This window comes from Oryctolagus cuniculus, chromosome 18, assembly GCF_051225735.1.
Source record: "Oryctolagus cuniculus isolate XC-2025 breed Fujian yellow rabbit chromosome 18, ASM5122573v1, whole genome shotgun sequence".
NCBI classification, from domain to species: domain Eukaryota; kingdom Metazoa; phylum Chordata; class Mammalia; order Lagomorpha; family Leporidae; genus Oryctolagus; species Oryctolagus cuniculus.
In genome coordinates this window covers 50726297-50753334 of record NC_142884.1, presented here as the reverse complement: position 1 = coordinate 50753334, position 27038 = coordinate 50726297, and the positions used below count along the sequence as shown (strand labels likewise).

General features: G+C 58.4%; 1 protein-coding gene across 2 annotated transcripts; it reads right to left on the bottom strand.

Annotated features, from left to right (window-relative positions):
• Nucleotides 1-921: 921 nt before the first annotated feature.
• CETP (cholesteryl ester transfer protein) lies at nt 922-25811 on the bottom strand. 2 transcript variants are annotated; one of them, XM_017342237.4, is made up of 16 exons: nt 16698-16866; nt 15840-15954; nt 13356-13490; nt 13200-13270; nt 12895-12982; nt 11876-11945; nt 11596-11656; nt 9735-9826; nt 8386-8565; nt 7697-7747; nt 6166-6333; nt 3242-3366; nt 2914-2947; nt 2442-2514; nt 1479-1564; nt 922-1368 (listed from the first exon to the last, which is right to left on the bottom strand). In XM_017342237.4, the coding sequence occupies exons 1-16, from the start codon at nt 16813-16815 to the stop codon at nt 1294-1296; spliced, it is 1542 nt and encodes a 513-aa protein (XP_017197726.3). In that variant the 5' UTR covers nt 16816-16866; the 3' UTR covers nt 922-1293. The 2 variants fall into 2 exon arrangements, with proteins under 2 accessions (XP_017197726.3, XP_089175880.1); XM_089319754.1 differs by lacking the exons at nt 12895-12982; nt 13200-13270; nt 13356-13490; nt 15840-15954; nt 16698-16866 and adding an exon at nt 25626-25811.
• Between the last annotated feature and the right edge of the window lie 1227 nt (nt 25812-27038).

The window sequence follows — 27038 nt, the reverse complement described above, 5'->3', positions numbered from 1 at the left end:
TGCACTATCACCCCCTCCTGCACTGCCCACCCATCCCTCCCTGGACCCCAAACCGATGGTGAGCTCCCCTGGGGTGGGATCCTGCTGTCCATCAAGGTCCCTCCCCAGTCGAAGTGGGAACACTGTATCCGAGCCCACTGGAGTGGGCAGGAGTGGGAGGGGGAGGTAGGCTGGCGTGGTCCCGATAACACCTCTGGGAGGTCCCTGCAGTGCACTGGGCCTGAATCCTGCCCCAGCATCCCAGCCTGGCCCACAGCCTCCCGCTCAGCCATCCTGTGATCCCAGGCATGTCCCCTTTTCCAGCTTGCTCCGGGGTTGGCTTTTGCTACTGGCTCCTGAGGCCCCTGATGGGGTCATTTTGTGTCCTGGTCACCTGGCAGCCTGCCAGCTACCCTGTTGCACCGTAGTCCCACCAAGCTCAGCGCCGCGAGTGATGAGCATAGGCGGAAGCAGTGTGAACTTGGAAGGGACCAAGTGTGTGCGTGAGTGGTTGTCACAGAGTTCCGGAGGAGCTGGCATCCCTCCCAGCCTCGGAGGGCGGGAGAGGCTCTGCAGGGCTGGGGGCAGGGGCACCTGTTGGCTAAGGGGCTGTTCAGACGGGACAGAAGCTTCTGGGTTATGGCAGAGGAGTCAGGAAGGCATCGAGGGGCCCAAGTCGGGAGTACCTTGAAGCCCGCAGTGAGAGGTTTGGATTTCATCCTCCAGGCACTGGAGAGCTCAAGGGGTTGGGAGCAGCTGCCTTGGAAGGGCTGAGAGAGGGTAGCCATCCTGGGCTGGCCTTGTGACACTGGTTCAGCAAAGGTGCAGGTCCCTTCCCTGCCTCCCTTCCCAGTCTCCCCGCCATGAAAAAGTATCCCTTCCCCTCCCCCAGCTCTTGGACACAGCATTTTTAAAAATTTATCTTGTAATCCCATTTTCTCCTGTTTTTGAGATATTCGTTTACTTGAGAGGCAGAGAGAGACAGCCAGAGAGATTTAGCTGCCACTCACTGGGCAGGCTAAAGCCAGGAGCCAGGAGCTCAGTCTGGGTCTCCGATGTGGCTGGCGGGAACCAGCACGGCTGCTCCCCAGGGTGCACGTTAGCAGGCAGCTGGGATCCGGAGCACCCTAGACGCAGGTGTCCTGACCAGCGGCTTAGCCGCTCAGCCAGATGCCTGCCCAGGGTATGCTGCTTTCACGCTAGTGGTCTTCAGGACAGAAGGAGTTGGGAGCCATCGCCCGTTCCCCCACCCACTCCCTGACCTCCACCCTGATGGGCGGAGACGTCAGCGTGTCTTGTGTCTCCGGTTCCCTCCTAGCTCAGGCTCTGCAGGAAATCCACCAGCAGGTGCTTGGGAAAACCGAAGTCCATCTGCAGCAGCAGGCAGCCCTAGGTCAAGGGCGAGAAGGGCAGGCTGGGCCGGCTGCCAGTCTGCCAGTCTCACGGGGACAGGGGCTGCCCTCCCGGGAGACGGGGCCGACAGGGGGCTTTCCACTCACATCGAGAGTGATAATCTCAGGGTTGATGATTTCGAAGAGGTCCAGGCCTTTGCTGTTCATGAGGGCTGTGAACGCCACCTCGAGCCCTGGGGTAGGCGAGGGAGCCCCCGTCAGCCTTGCCCCCAGGCCCGAGGTGCCCGTTGGTGGGTGGGGAGGGTGGAGATGGTGGGCCATCATTCCCTAAATATTTCTTTCACTTTGATTTAGGAGAGGATGAGGCATGGCGAACAGGAGAGGTCACCTGGGGGCAGGACCTGCCACTCTGGCTCCAAGAAACTCTGTCCGCAGACTGACACCCTCTCAAGCAGTGGCCACTCGCCCTGAGTTGGCTGAATCTGCCCAATAGGAGGGGAACGCGGTGGGCAGCTGGCGCTCCCTGGGCAGGCCTTTGTCAAAGTGCTCTCTGACCACGCAGAGCGGCCTCTCAGCACGGCGTTCTAGAAACACAGCTGAGCCCACCCCCGCAGTCTCAGCTCCGCAGTGCAGTTGCGGAAGCCCGAGGCCCCACAGTGGCCAAGACCCCCAGCCAGGCTACCTCCCGTCTCCACCCCTCTCCTCCCTCCCGAAGCCACCCAAAGGGAGGACACGGCCGGATCAGTGGACGTGGTGGGGAAGGGGGCCAAAGGCTCACCCCGGATACAGCGTCTCCCTACACGGACAGATGTCCGACAGCGTCAGGGTCTAAAGGGATTTGGGGATTGTCAAGTCCAATGCTCTCAGTTTAAAGAAAGGGAAGCTGAGGCCACATCCAGGGCTCCGCTGGCCACTCTTTTGGCCACCTTAGGGTGCCCTCAGGGGGTGCCCACCGGGAAGTGGCTTAGCCAGCCCGAGGGCACACACTGCCACCAGCAGGGTCTCGCACTTACTGCTCTGCCTGGCAGGGGCCTCTGAGGTGGAGTGAGAGCCCTGTGCCACCCGCCATCAGGCCCGGCGCCTCTGCCTTCCCCTCCAGCCCACACTTACGAGACATGACCTCCGGGATGCCCACCGTGGTGATCAGGGAGCGGAGAGAGCTCTGCAGGGACTCGGAGCGGCTCTGCCGATCAGAGGCCCACGGTGAGTGCTCCCAGGAGCACAGACAGGACCCACGGCATGGTTGGCCGCAGAGCCTGGGTGCGCGAGCGCTCCACATCCCTCCCCTTCCCCGGCCTCCTGCACCGGTGGAGGCTAGGATCCATGGAGGGGAAACCGGTCCAGGGCGGGACCACCTGGCCAGGACTCTCTGCCCCTAACCCCAGCCTGCACCACCACCCTCCCAGGGCTGCAATTCAGGCTTTCTCCCAACAAGCACCGCGGGAAGAAGGCTCATGAGAGACCCAGCGGGGAGCTTCTGGCCTAACTCCTTGTGCTCCAGGTGCCTGATTTCCCTAGGGCCCTCTGCGTTCTGTAAGGTGCCAGGTGCCTCAGCACTCACCCACCACCCCAGGCCACCTACCTCAGTCAGGTTGGAAACAGCCTTAGCCTCAGTCCTAAAATGAGTAAGGGGTGAGAATGTGGGGCTATGTTGGGCTCCAGAAAAGAACCTCTAGGGGTGATTCCCAAGGCTTCTGAAATTTAGCTCCTGTGGCAAAGAGCTGTCACTCCCAGGTCCCAGCTCAGGCGGCCCCTCCCATCTGCCCGGCCTGCCCCCACCCCATTCTTCATGGTGCCCCTTCCTCGTAATCAAGACTCTGGGGAGGGGCTTTGTCCCCCAATAGTTGGTCTGTGAGTCCTGGCGGGAAGGAGGCACACTTCCCCACAAAGCCCAGGCCCCAGCCTGACACCTGAGGGCCACGGAGAGATTTGCTGAGCTGCCCGCCCTTCCGCTGGCCGGCACGCACTGGAAATCCAAGAGGTGTAGGAAGAGCTTTTTCTGGGAGTAGGAGGCCTGGACGGTGGTGATGATATCCTGGGGAGAGAAACCAGGGTCACCGTGAGAGGGGCCCGCCCAAAGCAGACGGCGACCCCCAAGCCTGCCCACCCCACTCCCTGGGGCTCCAGATGGTGCAGGAGCAGCCCGGGGCCTGGAATCTCCAGGCAAGACTGGCGGTCTCCTGCAAAAGGAGGGCAGTCCCCCAGCACCCGTGGCTCTGGGTTAGCGTCTATGAGGCCACGGGGACACTTCCTCTCCTGGTTTCTGATTTATCCACACTCCCAGTCACTTCTTCCTGTTTGTTCAAAACCAAGTGTGGTCCAGGACTTCCCTGCATGGCTCACTTCCTCCACCTCCACAAGGAAGCCCGACTCCAGCAGGCTCTGCTGGAAGCTGGCTTGGTCTGCCCTTTCACACTCTAGAGGTCAAGTGCACGAGATGGACTCCAAGGGCAGCACAGCATCAGCACCACGAGGGAGGGAATGCGCTGGAAATGCAGATTCTCGGGCCCAAGGACATCCACCATCTGTGCTTTATTGACCCCCCTCCAGGTGGGTCTGACGTGCACCCCTACTTGAGACCCCCTGCACTAGAAACCTTTCAGACAGCCTCTTGATGCTGAGTTACAGTTTGCTGAGGCACCCTCCCTGACCACCCATTTTTCTTTCATAGGACCAGGCAAAATTAGAGGTTATATTGTTTTTTTGTTTGGCTAGTTAGTTATTGTTATCTCTGGCCATTTTACTATAAGGTTCATGGTATCAGAAACCATATGGGCTTGGTTCAGACTAGGAACTCAGTAGATATTGTTGAATGAATGGGGCCGGTGGTAGGATGCAGCGGGTTAAGATATCGCTTGCAAAGCCAGCATCACTTATGAGCACTGGTTTGAGTTCCAGCTGTACCTAGGAAGGCAGCAGAAAAATGGCCTATGTGATTGGACCCTGCCACCTATGGGGGAGACCCAGATGGAGTTCCAGGCTCCTGGCTTCTGCCAGCCCCAGCCCCAGCCGCTGTGACCATTTGGGCTGTGACCCAGTGAATGGAAGACTCCCCCCACCCCCCTCTCCCTCTCTCTCTCCCTCTGTGTCTCCTCTTTCTCTGTAACTCTGCCTTTCAAATAAATAAATAAATCTTAAAAAACAAACAAAAGACAATGAACGAATGAGCACAGGTGTACGATGAGACGTGTGACCTGGATCAGATGTCCCAGTGGCTCCAGGCCTGCAGTCCCTCTGTACAGTGAAGGGGTGGGGCCAGCTGATCTCTGAGGGCCACTCCCACTCTGCCATATTTGTCGGGCTCAGCTGGACATGTCCCCAACCCAGCGACCCTGCCACATTGTCTCCTCTCGCTCTGTACTTCAAAGCCTTGTGCACCTGCTACTGCTTCCTTCTGGCTGCTTGGTCCCCACGGCCTGCCCTACCCTGTCACAGCCCCAGGCAGCTCTCTCCCCCAGCCGCCCTGCTTCACTCTCCCTGCTGCCAGACCACACCTGCCCATGGCTCAACACGTAGGGACCTGGCTGGATTCACAGGCAGGAAGGGAAGTCTTCAGCAGCCCAGCAGCCGGGGCGTGGAGGACTTGGCCTGCTGGGAGGGGCCTGCTGGGGAGGGCCCAGACGTCCTTGCTTTGATCAGACTCCGGAACCTTCTCCTAAGACCACCTGTGAGAACCCTGAGAAAGCGCTTCTGCAAGCATGCCTTCTCACCTGCCCTGCCCCCACTCCCCGGTGTCTGATTGGGTGCCTCAGTCTCCACTGCCATGAATCCTGCTAGGTCTGCATGGCCAGACTGCCCCCAACCCCTTCCTCTCGGTAATCTTCGACACCTTGGCTCCTGCCTGGCTCCTTTGCTACAAATTCCCACCTGCCCAGGCTGTGTTCAGAGGGGAGTCCTGTCTCTATCCCACAGGCCAGACTCCACGGCAGGGGTCCCCAGACCTCTTGGGATGGCCCCGCCTAAATACAGCCTGACTCTGTGAATGGAATCTTTTTCTTCCTTAAACAAAACCTCCGAACTTTGCAGAGTCTTAAATAACAATGAAAAACTCAGTAAATAAAACAATACAAAATTGTTAGGAATTTTTTCTTATAAAAAAGCTACAGTTATGAACAGTGGAGCGTGGTTCCAAGAGATGCTGACAACCAGGGAAGCTGGATGATAGGTGGATGGAAGCTCTGTTACCTTCACAACTTTTATTCAATCTAAAATTATTCTAGGCATTGTGGTGCAGCAAGTTAAGCCGCTGCCTGGGAGGCTGGCATCCCATATCGGCCGAGCACCAGTTTGAATCCCGACTGCTCCACTTCCAATCTGGCTCCCTGCTAATATACCCAGGAAAGCAGTAGAGCATGGCCCAAGTGCTTGGGCCCCCACACCCACATGGGAGACCCGGATGGAGTTCCTGGCTCCTGGCTTCAGCTTGGCCCAGCCCTGGCCATAGTGGCCATTTGGGGAGTGAACCAGTGGCTGGAAGACCTCTGTCCCTTCTCTCTCCCTTTCAAATAAACAAACCTTTAAAAGAAAGAAAGAAAGAAAGAAAGAAAGAAAGAAAGAAAGAAAGAAAGAAAGAAAGAAAGAAAGGAAGGAAGGAAGGAAGGAAGGAAGGAAGGAAGGAAGGAAGGAAGGAAGGAAGGAAGGAAGGAAGGAAGGAAGGAAGAAACTAAAGTAGGAAACGAAACGTTGCCGAATCTGTTGGAACCCTGTGTGTCCTCCACATCGTTTGCATTGTGTGACTTTGTAGGAACAAGCAGTCGCAGCAGGGGTGGCAAGACACGTGGAAGGTTCCAGAACCCCCCCCAACCATCCCCCCCCCACCCGGCACCCGCCTCACCTCCTCAAACCTGTAGGCCACGGCTTCTCGGCCATCTGGGCCGGGGAAGCGGAACGTCACAGCGACGGAAGAAGACACCACGACACCCCGGTTCTGGCAGGAGATCTTGGGCACCTTAAGGCAGTGGACGGCTACCTGGGCCTGGCCGGTGGGAAGGCCTCTGGAAAGCTGAGGCACACAGAGGTCCCGTGTGGGGACAGGGCCCATCAGAACCAGTGCAGCCCCTGCCCTCAGAGATGGGAGGGCAAAGCTGACCCCAGTCCCGGCACTGGGGAAAGAGGAAGTGGTCTGGGGCAGGGGCAGGGGCTCAGGCCCGAGACCAGGCTCTGCTCATCCCTTATTTGCCGGTGACTTCCCAGATGGGGGCTCTGGCCTGTCTGGCCCTTCTCCTAGCCGGGGTGCCTCACCTTGTCCATCTGTAAAGTGGGGACAATGACAGGACCTGCCTCCAGGGTGATGAGGCTCAAGGAGATAATCCAAGGGCTTAGAACAGGAGCCTCCGGAAGGTGTCGCTGTTGCCTTTACTTAACAACAGACCTGGAGTGCTGACTCAGTCTTACCCCCGGGCTGGGAGGTGCAGAGTATGCATGGTCTCCACCTACAGTCCTTGTTGGAGGATGCTGGGATTAAACGTGAAGTTTCAGCCAAGGAGAGAGACCCCAGCTAGGGGACAAGAGCCCTGGAGGGGGGATCTGCCTCCTCCGGGAGATGGGGAAGCCGTCCCTGAGGAATCCAATGGGAAAGCGGGGAGGATGACCCCTGCTGGCCGGAGGGAGCTGCGCGGCAAAGACTGGGTGGAAGGAGCATGCCCAGTGCAGGGTGGCCAGTGTGCTGGGGCGTGCTGGTCTACCTCCTGTGGACAGCGTCCAGTACTGGACTCAAGGAGACCTCTTGGCAATAAATCAGTGATCCAACAGGGGTGCGACTGGATACACATCTGAGCTCTAAAGGATGAAAGGGAATCCTGGAGAGGAGGGTGCGCTGGCAGCCAAGACTGGAGCCGATGTGTCTCAGAGACGCAGAGTGTGGGCTGTGGCTCCACTGGGTGGGAAGTGGGTACCTCCCTCGGGAAGGCATCTGAGGTAGGGACTGTGTATTCCCCACGGAACCTTGAATCGAGGGCATCATGGACATCATCGCCAGTGGGCAGAGCAGGCAGAGGCCACGACCCGCAGGAGCCTGCCTGAGGTGGGCGCTGGCATCAGGGCTTATCTGTGGTCACCTCCTGTGGCTGGGGACATTGAGGTTCCAGCCCCCACAAGGCCCTATGGCCCGAGGGATGGAGCAGGGACATGGAACACAGCCCATCATTCCCTCCGTGTCCCTGTGTGTAAAATGGGGATCATGAGGGCGCCCCGCTCAGAGGGCTGTGAGCACTGAATGAAGGGGCACACGCGGCCCTTGGCTCAGAGCCTTGCAGGGGCTCAGGGGAGCTGCTGCCCACGTCACTGCTGGGGCTGGCGGGGGCGCGGGGGAGGGGAGGGTGCTCTGAGAGCAAGGGGCAGACCCCAGGCGAGCAGAGAGCAGTTACCTCCTGGAAGATTTCCTGGTTGGTGTCGAAACCCTGGGTCTCCAGCACTTTCTAAAGACAGAGAGGGGGTAGAAGTGGGTGGGAAAGTCAATCTCCTAACCCTAACCCTAACCCTAACCCTAACCCTAACCCTAACCCTAACCCTAACCCTAACCCTAACCCTAAGGAGACTCTAGCGACAGAGTGTGGACAGAGTGTGCAACCAGACCCCTCCCCAAGCCCAACCCTCAGGCCCTAGAGGAGATCGGAGATGCTCCAGCCAGGGTGTGGAGCAGAGACCCCCTGGCCTGGCTGAAGCCTTGGCTTCCGATCCCTGCTCACATAGACTGCATGGCCTTGGCCAGGCCTCTAGGGGCCTTTAGTTTCCCTGCTGTTCAAACTAAGGTATGAACTGAGAACCACCGAACCTGCTTTAGTTCAGCAGAAGGGGCCGAGTGAGGCATTGGCACCGCCTCTTACAAGCTGTGTGATCTTGGGTATGTTACCTTCCCTCTCTGAGCTTGGCGGGTGCTGGGTCTGTATCTACCACTGTCTGTCCATCCACCCAGCTACCTGCCTGTCTCACACCCACTACACAGCAGGCCCCAGTAAGGGCTGGACTAGGGCTCCTCTGTCCCCACCCAGAGGGCCTCCCTCCCACCCACACGTGTGCACCCAAGTTCCCTAGCAGTGCCACCCCGCCCCCTTACCTTGAACTCATCCCCTGTCAGGCTGAGCACGAGACGGCCCTCCTGGAAGGCGGCCCTGGCCAGGGAGTTGAGCACTTGGTCGGAGAACCAGAAGTAGAGCATGCGGGAGTCCCCCAGAAGACCGGGCGGGAAGGCGCGGAGGGGGAAGGCCTCAGAGACGTTCTTGTGCGTGAAGTGACCCTGGAGAAAGCCAGGAGACTGCCTGGGCCCCGCGCCTCGCCCTCCGCACGGCCCCGCGGGAGGAGCCTTCCAAAGAGCGTCTGGCCTGAGGCACAGCTGGGGAAGTTGAGGCAGGTTTCTCCCGGCTGGGCTGTCATTCACCCAATGCACACTGCCCAAGCGTGTGACGTGTCCCAGGCAGTGTGCAAGGTGACCCAGGCAGATGCGGGGTCTATATTCCCGAGCTATATTCCCGAGGGACATCAATGAGGAGTTGGGGACCACGGCCCTTGCGCTCCCTGCCCCCCCCCCCGCCCGGCTGGGAGGAGACAGCCCACGACCACACAGCCCAGGCAGCTGGAGCCACTGTCCGGTTCCCAGCCTTCCTCCACCACCCAACCTGGGGGCTGTGATGGGGCTTCACCAGGACAGGGGCCTTCTGTTCACTTTTCTGAGGAAACTCCACCCCAGAGACGGCTGGCTGTCCCCCACATCCCATCCCCTCTCTCTCAGTTCTGCAACACCCAACTTGTAGCAGGGCTGTGGCCACCTGGAATACATTTCTCTGCTTCCCTTGCAGCTAGGCATGACCACATGACCGGGTTCAGGCCAATGGGATGGGAGCAGAGTGGGTGGGGCAGTCCGCTCAGCCATCTCGGCCCATGTGTGTGGTGGGGAAGGCCACGGTTGGGGGTGATGGCTGAACAACGCAAGGGAAGGAGCCTGCACAGCCCACGCCACGGGGGCGCCGACTCCATCCGGGACTGCATACGCTCGGACCCCTGTACAAGGGAAGCAAGCGCCCATCTTGGCAAAGCTGCTGGAGTTCTGAGTCTCCTTACAGCCTCAGGAAGAGGGGGCCACTGTGTTCATCCGATCCTGCAGGGGGGCCGCAATGCCCCCAACCACTGCTGTGCAGGATCATGGGCGCCACGCAGTCCTCTAGGCGAGAGCGCCCCCTGCAGGGCCCTCAGAGTGAGCACCCTGGTGCCTGCTCAGAGGCTCGGACACACCAGCTGCAGGCTGTGCTACCTTCCTTGTCCCAGCAGGAAACGCCCTGCAGAGCTGTGACAACGGGACGCTGGGCTTCACTGGGGTTGGGGATGGGGGCTGCTATCCAGGGCATGGGTAGGGACCTGGCCCGAGGAACACCCAGGGAGGGGAGCCCCCACCCCACTCCCCACTCTCACCTTGTGATGGGACTCCAGGTAGGTGGCTGTGATGACAGGGGCCCCCGTCACGGAAATGTCCACCCCGATGTCTCCATCTGAGAGGATGCTGGCTGCCGGGAGTGGGGGGACAGGGGCGTGGTCAGGATCAAGATGGAACATCAGAGGGAGAGCTGCCCTGAGGCTGCAGCCCCCTCACCCCCCCCAGGTGCCCCCGCCTCCAGTCCCAGTGCTCCCTGGACTTCTGCCTGGCTGACCCCGCCTCCCGGGAGCTCTTCAGCAAGACTGGTTCACAGTGGGCCGCTGCCCCAGTTCTGCCCCCTAGTGTCAGGGGACGGGACAGCAGCCTGTCCTCACCTCCAGCAACAGCTTGGATCTCAGGGCCCTGTGAGTATTTGACGGGATTATTTCAGTAAAGGTGGGTGAGCCTCCACCATGGTGCTATAGTGACTAGCTGTATCGTGCTGTGTCTTTCTTCCTAACCTTCTCCCAGGAGAGACACGAGTCCCCCTGCACTGGATCGGTCTGTCCTGGAGTTCATGGCTCCACCAGGGGTCAGGAAACTTTCTGTCTAGAGGACTGGGTAAGAAATAGTCCAGGATTGGCCCTGTTGCAACACCAAAGTGGCCCCAGACACTGTGTTTGTGAGTGGAATGTGGCTGTGTTCCAATAAAGCTTTATTGACAAAAGCATGGCCTCTGCCCACGGACAGCGGTCTTCCGCACGAGGGAAGGAGTGAGGCTGGAGGGGTTGGGCCTCGCTCCCTGCCTCCTCCCTCGGGCCTGCGTCAGGAGCCACGTCCTCATGTTCTCATCCTCGGTGAAACTCCCTGCCCACCCAGCCCCTCCTGAATTCCTGGGCGGCTTGGGCGGTTCCTTCTCCTCCCATCAGCATCCCACTGACAGCAGCACAGCCCTGAAGCCCCTGCACCACGTGCGCCCTGGGGGTGGGCGGGGTTCCCACTCCCCTCGGGCCAACACACTGTGCCCCTCGCCTGCATCTTGGACAGGAGCAGGAGCCCGGGAGGCCCTACTGCTGCCTGCAGTCTCCCCTCCTAACGCCCCCAGAGAGCCCGTTTCCCCATTCTCGCACTGTCCCTGGTCACTGAGCACCTACCGTGTGCCAGGGAGTAACCAGCCAGGCACACACTCCCGCCTGACCGCCTCCCTTGCCACCGGCCACGGGCACAGCAGCCACGTGACAGTGCTGCACTGTGGCTGGAGCCGTGGCTTGGGAGCCATCGTGGGTTCAGGTTCAAGCTCAGCTCCTCCACTTCCTGGCTGGGGGGGCGGCCCCTCTCCTCCATCGATTAGTTTCTTTATTCTGAAGGGGGCAGTGCAAGGAGCCCATGGCTGAGGGAAACCTAGGATTTGGGAGGTGGGGACTCCAGCGAATGACGGCTGTCACTATTGCCATTACCATCAGGACCAGACACCACCTTCTCCTCCATGGATCCAGGGCCGTGCCCATTGCACAGATGACAAAACCGAGTCCTGAGGGAGTTTCTTCTGCACGAGAGTCCCCCTTAACCCAAGACCTCACGGGAAAGGGGGGAAGAGACTCTGGCTGGGTAGGGAGCTGCTTTCCTCCACCCGTGTTCACTGTTCGTTCACATGCAAAGGATGCCCTGCTCGGTGCCAGCAGCGTGGGGTGGCCGTGACACCGTCATGAAGGCTGACGCTCTCCAGCATTTTATGGAACTTTTTTGCACTCTATTCTCACAGCCACCCTGTAGGGTGGTGGCCATTATCACTCCTGCCGTATCCTGACCACAGCTAATTACCAGTAGGAGGAGTGACAGTCCCAAGGCCACACAGGACCGCCCGGACTTTCTGGCGCCCCCTCCTGGCCGTCCAGTGCCCGTAGACGCATGCGCACTCACCGGCCCTCGTCTGGACAAAGTCGGCCATGATGTTGGAGATGGTGTTGATCTCTTTGCAGACCTGGGGTGGACAGGGCAGGTGACTCAACGGGCAGGAGAGGGGACAGAGGAGGGACAGGGTGGCACCTCCCTCCAGCTGCAGGGAGGTGGCAGCGCTGGGAGTGGGCACAGCGGGCTGGCCACACTGGGAAGGTGGGAGGTGGTGTTTTCCCAGGGAGGGGCGTGGGGGGCCTTCTGGGCGTGAGCCTGGGCCACAGGGGGCGCAGCCAGCCTCACTCACCTGTCGCTTCAGAATCAGCTTCAGGGTGAAGGAGATGAAGTTTGTGAAGAGCTGCTTGAGCCACCCCGGCCTGCGGGAGTGAGCAGGACCGTGAGCTCCGCCCAGGCGCTGCTCCGGGCTCTGCTGGCCTCGGACTCCGCTCGTCAGGAGGTAGCAGTGATTATCCCCATTTCACAGCTGAGAACACTGAGGCTCAGAGGAAGCCTCAGACCCCGAGCATCCACCATGTTGCCAACTGACATTTCCCTGGGAGGACCCAGTCCCTATTTCACAGTCACCCTGTGGGGTAGGTGCTGTTGTCACCCGCACTTTACCGATGAGCAAACTAAGCTCCCGAGGGGTTAAGCCGCAGCCCCACAAGCATGCACACGGACAGGCCTGGAGTCCAGTTCCACCCCTGTCTGTTCCAGGGGCAGAAAGAGGCCTCCTCCCCAGCCCCCACCCACAGGGCCCTCCTGCACTCCAGGGTTGCCATTGGCTGTTGGACCACTTGGGTGTCTCCCCTAGCCTCAGTATGCTTCCCCGAGCAATGGGGCTATTCACCACGCCTTGACACAGGGGGTTGACCAAGACAAGAGCCTCATCCTGGGAAGCCGGCGGGGAGTGGGTGCAGGAGCGGGGGTCCCGGGGCAGAGGATGCTGGGTTCAGACCCTGCTCCCACTTCACTGGCAAACTGTGTGTCCTCAGTAAGTTGCTTTGCTTGACGGGAGTTTGAGCTATGAGCGTGTGGCCTGGGATCCAGGATACACTCAGCAGAAACAGGTTTTCCTTTCCTGCCTCAGTTTACCCACATGTGAAAATGGGCACAATGATAGAATCTACATGCTTGGGCTGGAACCTGGAGTGGTGCTTGGTGCCTAGTCTGTGCTCAGTAACTGTCAGTGATGATCAGGAGGGTGTATCGAGGGGGAGGGGACGGTAATGACCCCGCCCAGGGTATTGCTCCCCCCTGCAGGGGCCGAGGACCCCGGCAGGAGGGGCTCGGGCAGCAGCGGGGCCCCAGCGGCTGTGTACTCACTCGCGCTCCCCCTGGAGGTGCAGGAGCAGTTTGTGGAAAGCCAGGTAGCAGTCGGGGGCATTGGTGCGCACACGGCCAGCGTCGCAGGCTGCGGAGAGACCGTGACAGTGTGTCGGTGCAGCCTTGGCTCCCGGCTGGTACCCAGGGCTGCCCGGGCCAGCCAGGAGCTGGACCAGCCCTGGGCTTCCCCCTGCTCTGTAGGCCTGCCGGGCCAGACCCCCGGTGGCCTCCGAGCCCTCCCTCTGCCCAAGCCTGCCTCTCTGCTGAGGCCAACCCCAGAAGCCCCGAGGACACTGGGCACACACTCAGCTCTGTGTTGATCTGGAGGTCAATGGCAGAGTCGATCTCGAAGTCGACAGACTGATCGATGCCCAACCTGCGAAAGGGAAACCAAGGCCCTGGTCGTGCCGTCTGGTGCGGGGCAGCCCGGGCGTGGGGTGCCAGCGGGCGGCAGCGCTTACCCCCAGGCACTCGTGTAGCTGTAGTTCAGGGTCCCCTTGAAGACCACGGACACGTTCTGGATGGCGACGTCGATGGTCTTGGCGTCCACCAGCTCCACCTGGCTGCTGGCGATGGACAGGTGGCTGATCTGGAGGCTGAGGGAACAAGTGGACGGCGGCGGGGCCTCAGCAGCCTGCGGAGGGGCACACACCTGCTACCCAACCTGCACTGCGCAGGGTCTGCCCCGGGATCCGAGTCTAGACAGAGAGAGGCGCCCTCACCAAAGCGGCTCAGCCAGGAAGTCCAAGGAGCAGGACCCCACCTCTGCCTAGGGAACAGGACAGGGTGTGGGGGACGGAATAAGCACCCCCATGCTCACCCTCCAATCTCAGAACCTGCAAGCATGCACCTGACGGTGTGCGGGGTGCTGGCGGTGCGGGGCCAGGGTGGAGAGGACCCCGGGGGAGGGGACCAGGGAAGAGCAGCCAGAGCGACAGCCTTGTAGGCCTTGAAGGTGAGGAAGGGGGCCACAGTCCAAGGCCTGTGGGTGCCTCTGGAAGCTTGGAAAGGTGAGGAGAGGAAGTGGGTTCCCCTTGGGAGCTTCCAGAAGGCACACACCTTGCCATGAGCCTGGCGAGACCTGTGTTGGATTCTTAACCTTTCAAAACCTAAGGTCATAAACCTGTGTTGTTTAAAGCCATTAAAGTCATGCTCATTTGTTAGGGTAGCAAACAGGAAACCAAGACAAGAGGGCTTCCCCGAGGAGGTGACACAGGGTGGCGGGGAGTTCCGAAGACAGTCGCTTGGCTCAGAAGTGGCCTCAACAGGGCCCAGGAGAGCCTTGAACACAAAGAGGAGCGCCAGGCCTGCTGTCAGGAAGGACCTGGGGTCGGGGGGAACTGCAGGTGCTTGGCCAGAGGTGGGCCTTGCAAGGAGCCCCAGGCAGGCAGGCCCAGAAGGCAGGGCTGGGGGGAGGGAGGCCAGTGGGATACAGTCAGACTCTCCGGCCCGCCACCACACTAGCCAGCAGGGACCTGGCTTGAGAGCGTAGACTATGAGACAACAAGAGCTGCTACGCTGTGCCGAGCTTGCACTGAGTGGCAGGCACTGTGCACAGGGTGTACCTCTCAGCCACCTCTGAGGTGGCCGCCACAGCTGGGCCACCCGAGCAGAGGTTGGTGGCTTCCAAGGGCCTGTGTGAAGCTGGGATTTGACTCTGGACCCGTCCTACCCCCGATCCCCCATCATAAGCTGTTGGACATGCTGGGCTCAGCAACAAGGCTCCAGGCAGACCTCGTGCCGCCCTCTCTCTGTTCAGTTCCGCTCCAGACCTTGTAGAGAGAATAGCTTTGTACCCATTCTCATTGCGCCCATCTGCATCTTCAGCAGCACGCTGAAGCTCACGCTGGAGCTCTCTGCCCCACCCTGCTCCTGCAGGGTCTCCAGTCATCCAGCTGGAGTCCCCTAATCTGAAAAACCCCAAATCCCTGAAGTCCCAGGTCCAGAGCTTTTCGAGCAGGGACATGACGCTGCAGGTGGAAAATGCCACATTGGGCCTCCTGTGCCAGGTCCCAGTTAAAGAGCAGGTGCGCTAAAAATAGCCTCAGCGGCGGTTGTAAGGTGTCCATGCAGCACACACGAATTGTGTGTGTAGACTTGGGTCCCCTCCCCAGTACATGCAAATATTCCTAGATCCAAAAAAATCTCACCCCCCGCCAAGCATTGCCGGTGCCAGGGTTTTGCATGAGGGACACTCAGCCTGTTCATGAATGGAATCCTGTCTTACTGAATTATCGCTGATTTGGGAGGGATTTTGCCCTCCCTGAACTCCCGCCAGCCGGCTCTAGGACACCGCCCCCTAGCGGCAGGAGCTTTTCTTACAGAAGACAAAGCAGCATTCCAGTACCACCAGCGCCCCATGGTGGCTCTAAAACGTTCACAGCCTCCAGTGCCTACAACCATCTCGTGAAGCCTGTGTTTGGCAGTGATTAGGGAAGAAGTTGGTTTTAAGACAAAGATCAGGTCCCTGAACAGTGTCTTCCCTACCCTTGGGGCCCCGGATGGACACAGACAGGGACCCAGGCTCCAGGAAGGTGGCTGTGTCCTGGGAGCCCAGGTCGGTGCCTGGACCTGCCTGCGTGGCTGTGTGGCCTCGGAGCTGCTCAGCCTCTCTGAGCTGCTGTTTCTCTGTGGGTTAAGTGGGGGCGGTTGAGGGGATAAGAGAAAGCTCTCGTGAGGTGTCGTTTGTCCAGGCACCTGGCCATAGCCGGCCCTGGGCTGTTGCTGACACCCCAAGTCAGGTCAGGGGACCCTTTGCCTCTCTACCTGCCTCACTGGTCTCAGAATCAGATGCATGCATCCCCCTGGGCAATGGGGAGGGGCCCGGCAGGTGGGACGCAGGATGCCGGGTCAGGAGGAGAGCTCTCCTGGCCATCCTTCCCCCGTGGGCTCCTACGCACACGCGCACACACACACACACACACCCCGCCGCCGGCCCCACTCACTTGTGCAGCCCGTACTTGACCCGGCCGAGGAGCATCACGGCCCTCTCGCCGCTGACGTCCGGATAGCCGGCGCGCTGGAAGGCCGTCTGGACCACCTTGGCCGTCTCTTGGTTCACTGGAAGGCAGGGCAGCCCTGGCCATGGCTCCGCCTCTCTGTGGTGTGTCCGCAAAGCCTCACTCTGGGTGTGAGGGAGACTCGGAGGGCACTGAGCTCTGGCACTCCTGGCACAAACATAGCCCAGGCCTCTCTTCCAACAGAAACTGGTATGCACCAACCCCAGCCTCCCCCAGACCACGCAGTGAACCCCAGTACGACCCAAGCCTGGAGCCCTGGGCCTCTGCTCTAGACCCCTGGGCCCCTGTGTTGAGCACAACCAGGAGACCTGGAGAGCCCAGGCGAGCTGCGACCACAGACACACAGCACTTGGGGACAGACCCTCCCGGCCTGGTCTCAGCCCGTGCCTGACTCTGGCCAAAGAATGACCCCTGCACACCAAACACACGCTAACCTCCTGACCTTTGCCCCCTATCTTGACCCCAACCCTGGCTGTGCTCTGAACTTTAACTCAAACCCCAGATTGACCCTGGGTCCCAAGCAAACACATGCCCCCCACCTTACACACAGAGCCACTTGGCCGTTTGCAGCCCAGCCAGGCCCTTCTCAGCAAAGAGCTTGACCTTGAAGGGGAGTCAGGAGGGGTGACAGCCCTGCTCCGCCCATCTCCCTGCCACACACTCCTCTCTCCGGGCTAAAGCTGGCAGTCCCGCTTCAGGGCTGGCTGCCAGACAGGCTGGCTCCTTGGAAAGAGCCGTGGCCAGACACCCGGAGGCAAGGGCAGACATGGACCCCGTACTCACACACCAAGAGGGCGGGCTTGGTGATGCGACACACGATGCCAGCCTCGTAGGAGGCGCCTTTGGGACAGGCAAGGGCGCCGCCCAGCAAGGCCAGGCTCAGGAGCGTGGCGGCAAACATCGCTCACAGACAGCAGCAGCAGCGAGTGGCCCCGGCTGCCCGACCTGGGCTCCTGTATGTCCTCCCCACCCCCACGGGACATGAGGCACTTCCGCTGCAGGGTCTTCCTGGCTCCGGGGGTTCGCCTGCTTCCCGCCCAGCCCCTCCAGCCTGCCCTGGGGTCCAGGGCAGGGCATTCGCCAGAGCACCCCACTTCCGCCCGCCCTGTTTGACCGTCTCTCACATTCTCCTGATAACTGCTTCGTTAATCCTCTTTCTTGAATTTGCTCCCTTTTTTTCCTTTTCCTGTAAATAAAGGTGTCTAAGAATAAACTTTATCTCCAATTTGCAGTAAATAGGAAGAGGCCATGATACAACAGCCGTAAAGTAAGGACATTCCCTTCTGCGGCGCTGCCCGACAGTGACCCGAGGGCCTGCGGCTGTGCACGAACTAGAACTCAATTAGGAAAAGGGGGGAGGCTTTGGTGGGCTTTCAAGAGCCCCGATATCCTGTCCAAGGCATTCTGTGGAGATTCTCGCCCACTTCCCTCCCTGGGAGTCTCCACCCGCCTTGTCCACCCAAGCCTCCCCTGGGGGCACATCCCAGGCTCCTGTGCCAGCGCCCCTGCAAATTTGTTTTTTTTAAAAAGATTTATTTAGGCTGGTGCCACGGCTCACTAGGCTAATCCTCCGCCTGCAGCGCCGGTACTCCAGGTTCTAGTCCCGGTTGGGGTGCCGGTTCTGTCCTGGTTGCTCCTCTTCCAGTCCAGCTCTCTGCTGTGGCCCAGGAGGGAAGTGGAGGATGGCCCAAGTGCTTGGGCCCTGTACCCTCATGGGAGACCAGGAGGCAGCACCTGGCTCCTGGCTTTGGATCAGCGCAGCTCACCGGCCGTGGCAGCCATTTGGGGGGTGAACCAACAGAAAGAAGACCTTTCCCTCTGTCTCTCTCTCTCTCACTAACTCTGCCTGTCCAAAAAAAAAAAAAAAAAAAAAAGATTAAAAAATTTACTTATTTATTTGAAAGGCAGAGTTACGCAGAGAGAGGAGAGGTGGAAAGAGAGAGGTCTTCCATCTGCTGGTTCACTCCCAAATCCGCCACAATGGCCAGAGCTGCACCGATCCAAAGCCAGGAGCCAGGAGCTTCTTCCAGGTCTTCCCACATGGGTGCAGGGACCCAAGGACTTGGGCCTTCTTCCACTGCTTTCCCAGGCCATAGCAGGAGCTGGATTGGAAGTGGAGCAGCAGGGATTTGAACTGGTGCCTATACTGGATGCCAGCACTGCAGGCTGCGGCTTTACCCGCTATTCCAAAGTACCAACCCTGCAAGTTTTCTTAATTGTTACAGTTGCCAGGAGCCGGAATTTCCTGGGTGCCTGGACCATTCTGCCAGCTTGGGAGCTGGTGACAGGTGCACACCAAAGGAGGAGACAGACTCACCGGGCATGTCATAGGGGCCCCAGGGGCACTTGGAGGGCTTAACGTGCCTCCTTAAACCCAATCCCAAGTGCACACAGAGAGACAGGAGCTGGGTTGGCTATGAGCATGACTCCCAGGCTAATCCAATGCCTACTGGCACTGGCATCTCATATGAATTCCGGTTTCAGTCCCATCTGCTCCACTTCTGATACAGCTCTCTGCTATTGCAGTAGAAGATGGCCAAGTCCTTGGGCCCCTGCACCCACGTGGGAAGACCTGGAGGAAGCTCCTGGCTCCAGGCTTTGGATTGGTACAGCTCCGGCCGTTCTGGCCAATTGGGGAGTGAACCGGAGGATGGAAGACCTCTCTCTCTCTCTCTCTCTCTCCCTCTCTCTCTCCTCTCTCTCTCTGCTTCTCAAATAAATAAAAATAAATATATTTTTTAAAAGGCGCACCTGCACAGTGATGCATATTGCCCATCTAAGGCTGACCTCTGCGGCATGGGGCTGGGCAAGTCTTTGGTTCCCCATCACATTCACTCAATCCATGGATACTTAACCAAGCACCTACCAAGCGCCAGGCTGCCCCTCCTCTCCTGGGCCCAGTGCCGGGGCTCATTTGCAATGATCTCACCCCCTTCCTCCCAGGACCAGCAGTCTGGTTTGTGTTGCTATAGCAACACCAAAGCGGAATCCTTTGTCAAGAGGTTGATTTGTCTCATGACTCTGGTGGCTCCTGGCTGGGTCACAGCGTGGCAGAGAGACAGGGAACTGGCCACGTGCAGCAGGGACCAAGCCCATGGAGTGACCGTGCTTCATAACAGCCAGCTCTTGAGAGAACTCATTCCCGAAACCGGTATCAATCCTTCCCAAGGCCACTGCCCGCAACCCAATGACCTTGGCCTTGACCCCAGTCAAAGTTTCCACCACCACGCTGGGGACCAAGTTTCCAGCACGGGACCCCTTCCCACTTCCCAACCATAGAACCCACTGTTCATTGAGCTCTGGCTAGGACTCTTCCAGGCCATCAGCACCCCAGGCCAGACTCATGGCTGTGCGTTGTATGCTCGCATTATAGGTGCTTCGTAGCACGTAGTAGTTGCATGGCAGATACTTGCTGGATGGAGTAGGTAATGCCAGGCACTGTGTCAAGCTCTTCTCATGACCTCCCCCTAAGCAGCTACTGCCTCTGATCTCTGCTTCTCAGCAAGGGGTCTGGGCTGAGATGAGCCACTCTCTGAGATGAGCAGCTATCTCTGGGTGACACAGGTGATGGGCATCAGGGCCAGCCTTAAACTCTGCAGTGACCTATATGGCATTATAAATAGCAGCCCCAGCCCTCTTTTCCGAAGAGCAGCCCATCAGACCAGAAGGATTACAAACATGGCGTTAGCACTAAAGACAGGAGTCGCACAGCTGTCCTATCCTTCGCCCTGGCTGTGGCCCTGGCAAGCGCCCAGCGGCCATCCACAGTCACATTCCCTTTAGCACAGGATTTCACAGGTCCCTGAACCCAGGCAGAGTGGGCTGGGGCCCTGGGCTGGGAGTCAGCTAGGGTGGGCCCTCGCTGGTCACACGCTCTCTCGGAGTCTGTTTCCCCCTGTTGACCCCTGCCCTCTGCATCCACAGAGAGGAAGGGGGTGGACCCATAAAGACTCCTATATACGCATACAGACTTTGCTGAATGTGCACAAAACAGCTCTGGGTGCCCACCAAGCCTTGGAGGACCTTGGCAGCCTCCTGGAGGACCTGGGGCTCTGGGGAAAGGGCCGGGGCCTTCTGTGGCTTTGGAATGCTGAGTCGTGGGCTGTGTGATCTTTCCCAAAGGTACAGCATAGAGAAGGTTATCCACCACTGGAGTCCCAGTGCCTCTGCGGCAGCCGTGAGCAAATGGCCAACGAGCCCCTGGGGAGGGAGGCAGGGCGCAGGAGTGCAGCAGGAGGCAGGTGGGGTGGGCTCCCTGAGCCCTCTCTCCGAGTGACCCCAGCCCTGGGCTTGTTCCTGCTCGGAGCCCAAAATGGCTCCTGGGCCCCCAGTCCCAAGGGTTCAGACCCACAGTCACCACGGGCGCCCCTCGGCTGCATGAGCTCCTGCCCACCGGCCTCGCCAGGGAGCAGGCTGCAGGAGAGCCACTTAGCCCTGGCCGGCCCGGCGCCCCCAGCTGCCTGGAGAGTTTTGCTGACTATGCAGAAAACACCTCTGCGGGTTCACGGGGACTTCCTGCTGGCCATTGTCCTGCTGGTCATTGTTTGTGTTCCTTTCATGGGGCTTGGAGGGCAGTGACCGAGGGTGCCCCTGGCTAGGGTACTAGCGGTCACCGGTCACCACTGTGCAGAGGGGAGGGAGGCAGGCCCTGGCTCCTGGGGCAGCCCGGGAGCCAGCACCTGGCACCTGAGGTGGGAGAGGCCTGAGGGAGATTGAATTGAAAAATCAGCAAAGCAATCAAACCCAAAGCCCAAGCCAGAAGAGCTCATTAGCACCCTGTGTCATGGACTCTTACAAACTTCATCATCGTCATCATTTTCAAAAGAATTCTCTCCTTTAGCCCTTTTCCTTTTGGTGGAATTAAAGTTACCACTTCATTTAAAATTCACCATTCACTGTGGTGCAGTGAGTTAATGCCCTGGCCTGAAGCGCCAGCATCCCATATAGGCACCCGTTTGAGACCTGGCTGCTCCCGTCCAGCTCTCTGCTATGGCCTGGGGAAGCAGTAGAAGATGGCCCAAGTCCTTGAGTCCCTGCACCTGCATGGGAGACCTGGAAGAAGCTCCTGGCTTCAGATCAGCGCAGCTCTGGCCATTGTAGCCAACTGGGGAGTAAACCAGTGGATGGAAACCTATCTCTCTCTCTTTCTCTCTCTCTCTGCCTCTCCTTCTCTCTATATATAACTCTGGCTTTCAAATAAATAAATAAATCTTTAAAAAAAAATTCACCATTTTAAAGCGTGTGACTCGGTGGTGTTTAGTACATTCAGGATGTTGTGCAACCATCCACCTAGTTCCAGAACATTCCTGCCACCTTGAAAAGAAACCCTGGACCCAATACCACTTGATCCCTTCCCACCTTCCCACGCCCCAGCCCCGTGCCTCACTGCCTGTCAGCTTCCTGTCTTGAGGATTCTGGTTTCTGGGCCTCTCACACCGGTGGAGTCAGGTGAAGCATGGGCTTCCGTGCCTGGCTTCTTGCACCAGCTCCGTTCCTTTGCCGGGCTGAATAATTTTCCACGGAGCGGCGGCGTCCGCCTCTTGGGCTCCTTCCTCCATCCGTGGTCCCTGTCTCATTTCATCTGCACCCTCCCTGTACCGGCACAGCCCCTGCTTCTCAGACCAAACAGAGAGGCAGCACCTTCCAGGTCACACACCGAGGCACAGCCAGGACTTGAACTCCACGTTGGCAGTTCTGTGCCTCGATCCCAGCCTCCGAGGGTAACAAAGTCGGAGGACAAGGACCTTGGAACACAGCAGCCCCTCTGTCACATGGGAGACGTGGCGCCCTGGTAAGGGAAGGGACAGGGCTGGGCCACAGGATAACCTGGCACACACCCCCTCCTCCACATCGCTTTATTTAATGAACTAATTAATTAACTTGAGAGGCGGGGGAGGGGAGGGCACTGTCATCCACTGCTTCACTCCCCTAATGCCAGCGACGGCTGAAGCCTGGAGCTAGGAACTCAGGGTGAGTCTCCACGTGGGTGGCAGGATCCGCACCACCCCAGGGTCCCGGGGGGAGTGAGCGTGGGGCTGGGACCGGACCATGGTGCCGTAACCTGGGCCTGACTGCCCCGTACCTGATAGGGTGTCTTTCAGGTGGCGCCCGTGGCGCTTTGGCACCGCCCCTTCCAGGTGTGCTCGGTTCTCGTTTGTGAAGTTTTAAGGATAAGATGGGAGACAACTCAGGACACCTGCCCCTTGCTGTGACAGGTTCAGGCCACTCCTCAAACCAGAGCCGGGACTAGGGAGAGCGAGAGCGCTCACCTGCCGCACGGAGTTTAAGGGATGCCAGGAAAACTCAGAGGTCAATGAAATATTTGTAAAAATAAAAATGAAGGGGGCGGGCATTTGGCGCAGTGGTTAAGATGCTGCTTGGGACTCCCGCCGCTGGTATCTGAGTGCCTGGGGTCCAAGTCCGGAATCTGCTTCTGATTCCAGCTTCCTGGAAGGCAGCAGGTGGTGGGTCAAGTCCTTGGGCCCCTGCCACCCACAGCGGAGGCCCAGGTGGAGTTCCAGGCTCCTGGCTTCAGCCTGGCTCAGTTCCTGCTCTTGTGGGCATTTGGAGGTGAACCATCAGACAGGAGACACCAGTCCCCACTCCCTGCCTTTTAAGAGTGTAACATTTAGTAAACAGGCAGACACAGATGTATGCACACAGACGCTCCTAGCAGCATTGTTCACGGCAGCCAGAAGGCAGGAACGGCCAGAGAGTCCATCAGCAAAAGAGTGGATAGACACAGTGTGGACAGACTCGGCGCGGGGCGTGGGGCATGGGGCATGGGGCGTGGGGCGTGGGGCGGGATTGGTCCTCAAAGGAAGGACACTCTGAAGCCCACCACCTGCCGGGAGACCTTGAGGACTTCTGCTGGGTGATGTCAGCTATGTGGACCCCCACTCACCTGTGGTCCAGATTCGAGAGGTGGGAGATGGAATGGGGGCGGCCAGAGCTGGCACGGGGAGGGGACCGCCGTCTTGGGGACAGAGTTTTGTTAGGCACAGCCACATGGATGTACTTAACGCCACAAAACTGCACACTTGAAAACGGCTGCCCGTAGGTCTGTGCCTAAGACGGAGCTCCTGGCTCCTAGCTTCAGGTCAGCGAAGCTCCAGCTGCTCTGGCCATTCGAGGGTTGAACCAGTGGATGGAAGACCTTTCTCTCTGTCTCTCCCTCTCTCTATCTGTAATTCTACCTCTCAAACAAATAAATAAATCTTTTAAAAAAAGAAAAGGAAAGGGAGTGAGACCAGAACACGTGGGGAGCGTATGCACAATGCACACGCGTGTGCTCCCAGTCCCTGGCCATGTACGGCCCGGGGCTTCCTTCAGACTCTGCCAGCGAGTGGGCCATTGCCACAGGTGGCCCCTGACCTTGGCCCACAGTGATGAGCCAGGACGAAGCTCTTGCCTCTCACCTCCCACCCCCACCGTCTGTGGAGTGATGTCATTAGCACAGAGAGCAGATGACTGCTGGCCTCAGGGCCCACGAGAGGCAGGATGAGGGGCAGCCAGCTGAATGGCACACGGAGACCTCACCCTGGCCTGGCACTGAGGGCCGAGGGAGGCCCCAGCATCACAGGGGCAGATCAGTGACCTGAGCTTGCGGCGCTCCAAGGGGCAGCTGCACGCCGGGGGAGGAGGGCAGAGGGGCCTGGTTAAACTTTCAGGACTTTGCACGTTAGTTCTTAAATGTAGCGGCTGTTAGAAATGAACACGAATGAATCACCGTGGGACGAGCTGCACGCAAAGTGAAGTTGACATGGAGACTCACCGCCTCTGCCTTCCATCTCTCCAGCTGGCTGTTTCAGATGCTCTTGAGGTTGCAACCCCCGGCACCACAGCACTGGCCCCCTCCCCTGCCACTTCTAACAGCACCTCTTCTGGGAAGCTTTCTCTAATTCTCGGCCCAGACTTCTAAAACTGTCTCACTTCTGTCTATATTTATACAGTTGATCTTGTATTTTAGTCTGCCTTTCCCTGCCTCTTTGAAAAATCTTTTCTTTCATTATACTTTTAAAAATCTATTACAAGGGGCCGGTGCTGTGGCACAGCAGGTTAAGCCACAGCCTGCAGCTCCAGCATCCCATATGGACACCGGTTTAGGTCCCGGCTGCTCCACTTCTGATCCAGCTCCCTGCTAATGCGCTTGGGAAAGCAGCAGAAGATGGCCTAGAAGATGGCCCAAATGCTTAGGCCCCTGCACCCATGTGGGAGACCTGGAGGAGGTCCCTGGCTCCTGACTTTGGCCTGGCCTAGCCCGGTTATTGTGGCCATCTGGGGAATGAACCAGCAGATGGAAAATGTCTCTCCTTCTCTCTGTAACTTTGCCTTTCAAATAAATAAATAAATAAATCTTTTTAAAAATTTATTACGGATATAATTCACGCTCAGCAGAGAAAAGAATTCAGTCAAGCAAAGAAAAAATTCATAATCCAGTGATCCCGCCCACCTCCCTCATGATGACTGCTGTTCCCACCTTGGTTTGTGGCCCTTTAAACACTTGACCTAGCGGCTGGTATGTGGTGCAGCAGGTTAAGCCCCGCTTGCTACGCCGGCATCCCATATGAGCCACGGGTTCAAGTCCAGGCTGCTCTGCTTCCAGCCAGCTCCCTGCTAAAGCACCTGGGAAAGCAGCAGAAGATGGCCCAAGTCCTTGGGCCCCTGCACTCATGTGGGAGACCTGGTTAGCCTGGCCCAACCCTGGCCATTGTGGTCACTTGGGGAATGAACCCATGGATGTATGTGTCTCTCCTTCTCTCTGTAACTCTCATTTTCAAATAAATAAATAAATAAAAATTTTTTTAAAAAAGAAGCATTTTCATTAAAAAAATGAAACAGCACTTTGCTCCTATGTGATGGAGACTATTTTTAATTAATTAGTTAATTAGAAAGGCTGTGTTACAGAAACAGAGAGAGAGAGAGATCTTCCACCCACCAGTTTACTCTCCAACTGGCCACAGTAGCCGGGGCTGGCCTAAGCTGAAGCCAGGAGCCAGGAACCCCATCCAGGTTCCCCATGTGAGTGCAGGGGCCCAAGCACTTGGGCCATCATCTGCTGCCTTCCCTGGCTTATTAACAGGGAGCTGGATCATAAATGGAGCAGCCGGGACTCGAACTGGTGCCCATATGGAATGCCGGCATCACAGGTGGTGGCTTAACCTGCTGTGCCACAGCCCGGGGCCCTGAGACTACTTTTAAATGGGGTCATATTTACAAATCTTTTCTGAGTAGATACTGTACACAGCTTCCTTGGCTGTGTGACTTGGGTGAGAGCCTCAGTGTATCCAACTGTAAATGCAGGAGCCGTGCCCACTCCCGGTGTGGCTGTGAGAATTACAGAAGCACCGCTCCTGCCCAAAGTCACCGCCTTAGCCACATCCTCTTCAGGTTGGGAGGAAGCCGCTGCCCATGCCTGCCATCTGTAGCCATGAGGAATGGTCCTCCAAGGCTGGCAGTGGAGGGTGTGGCCCGTCTCGCAGAGGCGAGTTCCTGGCACACAGTGGGACTTCGGTGAGGGTGTGTGCATAGGAGGAGTGCCAGCAGGTGTTCAACCAGCCCTGCTCCCACCGCTGGGCTGGTCCTGGGCTGCTGCTCCCCTGTCGCTCCCCCTCTTCGTGGAGGAACGACACTAAGCCCTGCCTAGGCTTCATATCCGAGTCACGGCACCATTATGTCGCTCCCCCTCTTCATGGAGGAACGACACAGGACCCTGCGCTGTTCTTTTGTCTGCTCGGCCCTCCCCGGGTTTGCTGCTGGTTCTTCCCGGGTTGGCTACTGTCCCTTCCACCTCCGTGGAAGGGCGGTTCCCCCTGCCACATTCCCCACTTCCGCGGGGGAGCGGCACACCACCGGCCGGGTCTCTCGGGGGCTGCACGGGTGTTCCTTCAGCTAGATGTTCCCCTTAGATGTTCCTGGTGCATGCCGTCTCTCTCCTCCTTTATAGTCCTCTTCCACCAATCCCAACTCTGCTACCCACACGCCGAGTACGCTGCTCTCCTCCAATCAGGAGCAGGTCCCACAGTTTATTGGTTGAACTGGAGGCAGCTGTGTAGAAGCTGTTTCCCTTCTCAGCGCCATATTGTGGGAGAGCAGATGCATAGAATAAGTCTTAATTCCAGTAACTTAGTCTAGTCCGAGTTGCTCCCAGTTGCTCCCCACACTCCCCGTCTGTGCTGGTCGGAGGCAGGTGGTGGTCCTGGATGTGGGGACACCTGAGGCCCTGGGATGCCTGCCTTGGGGACCCCCAAGGACTCACTCTCTTTGATGGGGGGATGAGCCTGGGGGACTGGCAGTGTTCAGAACAGACCTAGAGCTTCCCATCCAGGTCCCTACTAATGCACCTTGGAAAACAGCAGAAGATGGCCCAAGTATTTGGGCCCCTGCCACCCACGTGGGAGACCAGGATGGGGTTCCTGGCTCCTGGCTTCAGTCTGGCCCAGCGCAGGCTTTTGTGACCATCTGGGGAAGTGAATCAGCACTTGGAAGTGAGCTCTCGCTCTCTCCTCTCTCCATCTCTCTGTAATTCTTCCTTTCAAATAAATGAAAATTAAATCATTAAAAAAGTTAAAAATAAAGTGGCTTGCCTTTTCACTCAACTGTATTTAAAAAGGGACTCTTACATCATCCCTTTGAATGGAAAAATGCATTTATCTAATACATTTAAAAATATCACGTTTGCTAAAACACAGCTCTTCCATCTGGCTTGGTCTGGCACTGCCATCTCTGGATGGTCTTTGGAAAACCCACAGTTATTTCCTGGTGACCAGTGTGGGCGGCTGAGCCGGTTTCACGTCCCAGGCGTCTTTGTCATAGACGAGGGGGCAGGAGCTTGGTGACGTAACTTCCCCAGGGCCCACGCCTCCACCGCCCTTCCCTGCTGCAGACCTTCTGGGTTTCTGGGGACCAACTGCCCCCCATCCCGCCCCCAGACCAACCCAGCGGGAGGGTTGCCATCAGAACAAAACCGGGGGCCTGCCTGCCTCCAGCACCACCACAAGGTGGCGCCTTCCCAGACAGCCCGGACCAGAGCCTCCCCTGCTGGGTATATCACAGAGGGGTTTGTGTAAGGTGCTCACAATAAAATCAGAGACGCATTTCTCATTTCTGAAGCCAGCTGCGTGG